This window comes from Zeus faber (assembly GCF_960531495.2).
Source record: "Zeus faber genome assembly, chromosome: 18".
NCBI lineage: Eukaryota > Metazoa > Chordata > Actinopteri > Zeiformes > Zeidae > Zeus > Zeus faber.
This window is the reverse complement of record NC_137210.1, coordinates 8,211,640-8,219,139: the sequence shown is the minus strand read 5'-3', so window position 1 is coordinate 8,219,139 and position 7,500 is coordinate 8,211,640. Positions and strand designations below refer to the sequence as shown.

The 7,500-nt window shown below is 47.9% G+C and overlaps 1 protein-coding gene across 1 annotated transcript in view; it reads left to right on the top strand.

Moving 5' to 3' along the window:
• rab3gap1 (RAB3 GTPase activating protein subunit 1) overlaps positions 1-7,500 on the top strand; it is a 47,816-nt gene that overhangs the window by 29,268 nt on the left and 11,048 nt on the right. The window contains exons 19-21 of the mRNA XM_080019688.1: positions 3,821-4,048; positions 6,487-6,583; positions 7,118-7,221. Of these exons, the coding sequence (XP_079875814.1) occupies positions 3,821-4,048; positions 6,487-6,583; positions 7,118-7,221 (429 nt within the window). The remainder of the gene's footprint in view (positions 1-3,820; positions 4,049-6,486; positions 6,584-7,117; positions 7,222-7,500) is intronic.

The following is a 7,500-nucleotide window of genomic DNA, read 5'->3' as shown; positions in this document are numbered from 1 at the left end:
TAGATTTTTTTTTTTTCCCTTCCTTTTTAAAGTAGTAACAGGTTGTTTTTGAAGGCTTATTGAAAGCGTCAAACATTAATAATATTATTTTATTTATTTTTTTGTTCCTTCGGCATATCGCGGCGGCCAATTATCTACAAAGACACTGAACTTTGAATCGATGAGCGAAGCGTTCAGCAAATGCATTCAAAAAAGCTCTCACTTTACCCAAAGAAACATTTGTCTGTGGGATGTCGGAGCAGATCTTCAGAATGCTAATACTGTAACTATACAGTCAAGACAATTCATTACTGCCGTCTGTCAAAGCGGCCATATGCGTTCCGAATCCAAGACTTTTAACGGCGAGGGGGGATCATTACCATAAACTGAATGTTATTGACAGTTCAGGCTTTACATTTGCAAAATGTTTGCGTAATAGATGGCGGTATGCAAAGCAAACAGGCCTTTCTGTTGACACTGGAAAGTTCTGAGTATAAATCAGCCCGTCGCTCTCACAAATTACGAGGGCACATTTGTTCTCACAATTGTGTCCTAATAACTGTCCTAACAAATCATCCATCTTTGATGATTCCTCAAACAGACCTGGCAAGGGGGTGTCGGCTCCCTGCCTTGCCAAGACGCGGTCCGGCTGCTTCCGGCTTTTGTCTTAAACAAGGGCGTGCATTTTGTTATCCGTTATGGACGAGTGCCCATTTTTCCGACGCTGCCTTTTTCTTTTTACGCCTAAAGGGCAGCAGGTGCCTGGGCCAGTTTGCTGATCAATTGTCTAAACTGAGCCTGGAAACTTATATTCAAGATATAAGTCCTTCACCATGAGGTTCCGGTTTTTTATTTATGAAGGTGTATTTTTAAATTCGAACTTCTATTCCTACGGTTTCGTGAGGAAGGGGGGCTTTTTTTTTCTCTTGCAATCAGACGTTTTCTTAATAATTTTGAAGGTCCAATGACGAGAGCCGCATCGATCTGGTTCCGCAGCGAGGCACCGACTATGCAGAGCTAAGCGGGTCAGGTGCTGCGGCTTTTTTCTGCCGTGCACACCCACGCCTGCGGAGATTTAAAAGTTGACCGCGCCACATCTGCCGTAATCCGCAGGGAGTAGGAACGCTGCCTGAGTTCCTCCGTAGCTGGCGTTGACAAATACTGTTCACCTGAAACCTTAAGGGGACACGCTACTTTTTTTTTTCTTTTTTTTTTTTTTACGGCATTACGTGGCGCCCTGTTTTGAGTGGCCCACTAAGTGCTCTACTTTCGAAAAAATGTATCTGGCGGTCGTCCTACACGTGAAAGCTTCAAGTTCAACAAAAGCCCCGAGTTAAAATGAGGATATGCGAAAGCGGCGTGTACTCAGGTACTGCGGAAAATGGGGCCTCCTAAGCCGGGAGAATGGCCTCTAAATTTAGCGGGGAACGGGTCTGTAATTGTGCTTAGCCAAGCATAATCTGGCATTTTGGCTTTAATTACCAGCTCCCTCCGGGCGCAAAGCAGACACAGGATGGCTATGATGAATGGTGTGACTTAAAAATATGACAGCCTTAGCATCTTGGATGATCCACCCAGGCCCCTCGTTTCCAGAGCTGCCGCAGCACATGCACCTCCACACACACACACACACACACACACACACACACACACACACGCATGCACACGCGCATGCACGCACACACACACACACACACACACACACACACAAAGGCAGTGTCTTTCTCCTGAAGGGGACATGTGCAGCAGCTTGCTTCCCCTTGGGGCTACAGCGAAAAACCCTCCTGTCTCTACAATACTAGGTTAGACCCTCTCATCAATCCCTCCCAGCAGCCAAGTGAACCCCCATACTCCCCCCATTCCATTCCAACCGCTTCCCTCATTAATTATACCCACATACGCCACACCAGTGAAACGCACAGGAAAAAAAAACAACGAAGCGACAAAACGAGCACACCCACTGAACATGGCGCAGCGTGTGAAGGTTATACAATAGACCCTAAAAAAAAAAAGGAGAAACTTCCATCGGATGGATTTGGCAGGTGGGCTCTGTCCCGGATGGCAGGCAGGGAGAACCAGGAATCCCCAGTTTCCCCACTCGCCTCGCCGGTTCGGGGACTCATCATCAGTCGGCCTGGAAATCTACGAGCCGCCGGACGGACTCGGTTGTCAAAGGGCTGAGTAGAATGACTTCAAAAAGGAAGCATAATAAAAATAAACAAAAAATCTTCATAGAACCGTGCTTTTCAAACAGGAGGCAGACTCGGAGGCTCAGATCCTACGGGAAAAAACGGCTTGAAAGCCACAAGTCGTAGGAGGAGACGCCGGCAACCGGCGCCCCGCATTTATTTGATGCCGGCTGCCTGACTTTATTCGTCTGCGGAGAATGGACAGTCTGCGAGAGCTTCTCTGGATGCAGTGAACAGAGGAGAGACGGGGAAGGCGCCGGGCGCGCCGACCGAGTTGAGACGGGCGGACTGGGAGGAAACTTTATGCATAACTTTCAGGAACACCTTTCAGCCCGATGGGACTGCATTTGAATGTGTTCGTGTCAGGGAATGCATTTCAAGCTCCAGGTCCAGCGGGATTTTCCCCAGTTTGTCCAGTGTGGACCGAGTCAGGCCCAGAATGTAGGACTAGAACAGAGCTCCTGCCTGAGATGCACTGTATCTAAACCAGGGCTCCCAACCGCAACCGTGGAACGAAAACAAACAATATTTTACCAGGAACAACAACATAAACAAAGACGTCATCGTATTTCATTGTTCCGGAATAGAAGTGGTTCCTTTGAAATCCCTATTTCCGATCAAATAGATAGATAGATAATAATAAAATTGGCAATAATATCAAACTGATAATAATAAAGTAATACAACAAGTTTGCTGTAAAATAAATTGGCAATACAACTATAATAATGTATTTTAACTATTTTCTTTTCTGTTTCTGCACATAGTCTTTTCAATAAATGTATTTTGTTAGCACCTCGAAATCATTTAGATGGGAAACATTTTCATATGGCCGTTTCAATTGAAAATAAATGTGCAGCAAGCGCTACAAATACGGTGTCAGTCATATCCTTCCTAACTAATGTCATACAAATATAATTTGTTCGGTTGGGGGGAGGGACACCAGAACCCAAACGTTAAAAATACCATAAATAATAAACCATTGAGGTGTGTGTGTGTGTGTGTGTGTGTGTGTGTGTGTGTGTGTGTGTGTGTGTGTGTGTGTGTGTGTGTGTGTGTGTGTGTGTGTGTGTGTGTGTGTGTGTGTGTGTCTGTGTCTGTGTGCGCGCGTGTGTGTGTGTGTGTGTGCGCGCGTGCGTGCGTGGGGATAATTAAGTTTTTAGTTAGCAATTTTCAACCCTTGATTCAACCCACTCTAAAATCCTCTTAATCAGAATCCTGTTTTCGTCATATTTTTTTTGTAATACCCCCTCTGTCAATATCATATTTCAAACTCATTAAGAAGATCGCATCGCTAGAAGGCTAGAACTGAAATGGATCAATGTCGAGACGCTTGCGTTTCAAGTTAATGTCACTCCAAACCCGGCTGTTTAATGAAAGCAGCAAGTCCTAAGTGGGCGACACAGCTTTGTTGCCATGCAATTTTTTTTTCTCTGCGGGTTTTTTCAATCCTGCTCGTACAGCCGCCCGTGGTGACAAAGAAATTAAACACACAGAACGCAGTCTATCTGGAACCCCCCCCTGCTGAAGGCCGGTCAAACTACTGAGCGCTTCAAAAAAGTACTGCTAATACTTGGTGCAAACGACCAACCTTCAGTCATGTTTAAGGCGCGCCATTGTGTTTTGAAAGGCTGCCCATGCTTCCCTCCCTTCAGGCCGCCAACCCGGGCTGCCCCCTGGAGGACTTTGTGCGCTGGTACTCGCCCCGGGACTACGTGGAGGAGGAGGTGGTGGACGAGAAGGGGGACGCGGTGGTCCGGGGCGAGCTGAGCGCCAGGATGAAGATCCCCGGCAACATGTGGGTGGAGGCGTGGGAGACGGCCCGGTCGGTGCCGGCGCGCCGGCAAAAGCGGCTGTTCGACGACACCAAAGAGGCCGAGAAGGTACTTAGTGATAATTATCAGGTTTTTAAACACAAACTTTATATTTGTCATTTGAAGCTACACTGAACATCAGTGGTTCTCAACCCGGGTTCTGGGGCTCTCTAGTGGTCCTTTAGGGGGGTTCCAGAGGCATCCCCAGCAAAATGATTAATATTTAAACTTTTTTTTAATTTTTAATTTTATTTCAACATTATCACCATTAGAGAACGCGCAATAATGAGTGTTTTGATCAGTTTCACTGTTTTCCAGTATAGACCTGTGTCTTATCAATCTTATCAAATGTGCTCCATGGCCTAATGCATGTCAAATTGAGGCAAAAGCACCAAGCTTAGGCAAGGCACGAGTGGAAGGATGGCAGTAGCAACAACTGCGGATGTGCCATCCTTTGGTAGTCGTTTTGGCATAAGATACAAAAGATGAGGAACAACTTGATTATACACAGGGTGCACTTAACCGCCTGGAGCAAACCGCCGTAGGCAGTGACCCATATTTCCTACGCTAGGAACCGCGGCAGGTGGTAGTATTGCTGGTATGGCAGGTGTGTGTGGGGTTCAGAAACACTTGAATTGCATGTGGTGATAAGACAGCCACGTACTTTAAAGTGCGAAGCCGTCAGATAAATTAGTTTAAAAAATCCCTTTATTTAGCTGGCACATGACAAGAAACCGCTATTTCATCTGTTTGCATTATATGTATACGTTATGTGCTCCTCTGTTTGCTGTTTTCATTCTTATTGCCTTTCACGGCAATAATTCGGCATTGGGCACGAGCAAGGAGCTGTGATCAATTTAATAAACCAGCACCCTCCGATGAAAAAATATCACTTCAAGTGACCCAGAAAAAAAAAAAATCAATGGATCAGAAGAAGACAAAGCGACTGAAAGGGAAAGCGAAAGGGTAAACTGTTTCCGTTTTTGTTTCCTGTTTAAGTTATAAGATTCCCCTTGAGCAGACTGTACCAAGAACCGTGTACACGCCAAAATCTTTCAGGGAGTTAGCGGGCTAGCGCTCAGCAGGGTGCCGGGGAAGTATTTCCACTTGGAAACAAGTTGGAAACGGACCTGCTTTGAACCGGGAAGCCGTGTTTGGAGGCTCACTGGGCGATGGTGGTACAGGCCAGAGCCTTCAATGCGGATATTTCAAAGCCTCATCAAGCGTTCATCTCTCTGGCCATGAAGCTTTGCTATTTCCCTTTGTCTTACGGTGAAAATGGTGCCCCCCCCCCCCAACCCCCGCCAACAACAAAAAAAAAAAAAAAAAGCCAAAACTGCAACCAAAGCTCTTTTTTGAGTTCTGGAGAAGGTCTCCGCTGTGAATGTGAAGCTGCGTTCTTATAAAAATAGCCGTGCTGGCGTGCCAGTTCAAGGTGCCGCCGCGGAGCTGCTGATCCTGCCCAGGTGCTGCCGCAATCTGCCCGCTCGGGCCCCCGTTTCAGGCTGTCGCAGAGCCGCTCTAAGTGGGTCAGAACACAAGGTGTCCCTGACAAGGGTCCCTGCCCAACCCCCCCCCGCCACTACCCCCTCTTGGAGAGTTTAAACAGAGTTCAGGTGGACCTTGGCCAGCCCTGAAAGTCACCAGAACCTTCCACTGGCCCCGTCGGTGTTGTCCTTCAGCCGTCTGCCAGCTATGCCGCCGCCTCTTCTCTTTGGGGGAAACTCCAGGTGCAGGATTTAGTTTGGAATTAATTTGCCGGTTTAATTTTTTTCTCTCTCCCCGCACCCAACCCCGCCTCCCACCACCCCCCCCCCCCCTTCCTCGCTCCAGTAAGTTGTCCTCGGAGATGACAGAAGGGCTTCGATTTTCACGGCTGCTTCGATTGCCGTCGAGATCATCGCCGCGGCAAAGGGAGTCACCTGACAACCGAGCGTTTTCATTTCCCCACGTAAAGCTCTCTTTTTCTAGGTTTTTTTTTTTCTTTTTCCATTTCTCGTCCCTCTGGTACTCTTGACCAGAAGTGCCTCGAGGCTCTGGCTGCTATTGAGGGACGGCGGAATAAGATCAGGCGCCCCCTCCAAAGTCTCATCACCTACTTCCAAACGGCCCCCGCCGCCTACCTGTTCCACCCCCCTTCAGCGCTAACAGATGAACCTCTGCTCACATCCTTCGTATAAAGAGGGAACATTAAAATGCAGTACAGATTCTACTCGGCTACAATTGTGTTTATGCGCCGGCGCCCCCATAACTCATAAAAAAAAAAAAAAAAAAATCGAGAGAGAGCGAGCACGAATGAACCACTTACTCAAAAGAACAATGCCTTTTGAAATGTCAAGTACCTTGCTGGGGTTCATGACAGCCTCTGCAATCATAATAGGTGTAAGAGAGAGCAGGGGAGCCAAAGAGCAGGAACATTAGGGAGACGAAAACGTCAGACGGAGCTAAAGTTTAGCTTTCAACGTCTCTCTCTCTCTCTCTCTCTCTCTCTCTCTCTCTCGTCGCAGGTGCTGCACTACCTGTCGGTCCAGAAGCCGGCCGACCTGACGCGTCACCTCCTGCCCTGCATGCTCCACGCCGCCATTCTCAAGTTGAAGGAGGAGGGTGAGTGACGGCCTCTGGGATACGGGCGGGATGTTGCTCGACCTTAACTGGGTGGGTTTGCTGTTGTTTTCAACGCGGGCATCATCGTTCAAATGTTGGTTCCCATCGTCTAGAACTCTTCTTCCAAATTACTGGAGAAGACAAATGTATCGACCGGATGAGACGGGAGTGGACTCAACGGGCTCGAGTCCCAACAAACTGGACACGGTGTCTTCCCTCTAATGCTCTCTCTCTCCCTCTCTCCCTCTCTCTCTCTCTCTTTCTCTCTCTGTGGCAGAAAGGAAATAAACATTTGAAGAGCTATCATTTAGATGAAAGTGTTGCTCGGGCCCCCCCTGTTCCCAGCGCATCACATCTCCCCTGGTGTTGATGAAATATTGCCCGACAACATCCTCTCCCCCCACACACACGCACACACACACACACAACCTTAATGTTTTCTGATTTTATCTCTCCCTCATTTTTTTTTCTCCCTCACCCCATTTTCCCGCTCTCTTTCCATCACTCAACATCTTTTTCATTTCTCCGCTCCAGAGTCGGTGGAAGACATTCCCTCGGTGAAGAAGGCGATCCAGCAGGCGGCGGCTCACGCCAGCAAGCAGCTCCGCCATCCCAGCCCCGAGCTGAAGAAGCTGGAGGTCCGTGAGGTGTCGCTCGTCCCGTTGCGCCCTAAATAGTCATAGCGAATAAAATCAGGGCGGGGCGATGGCGGCGATATCAAAGATTTTTTTTGGACGACGTAGTGATCATTTGATGATTTGTTGTGGGTGGCTATCGGCGCTTTCACAAGATATTTACGCCCAAAAAAATACATTGCATCAGAACAGCTATGCTCACAGCTAACAGCTTACAGTCGAAGAAAAGTGCACCACTCTACCGTGATGCAGTCTTAGAAGACAACCGTTAACTCTATCGCA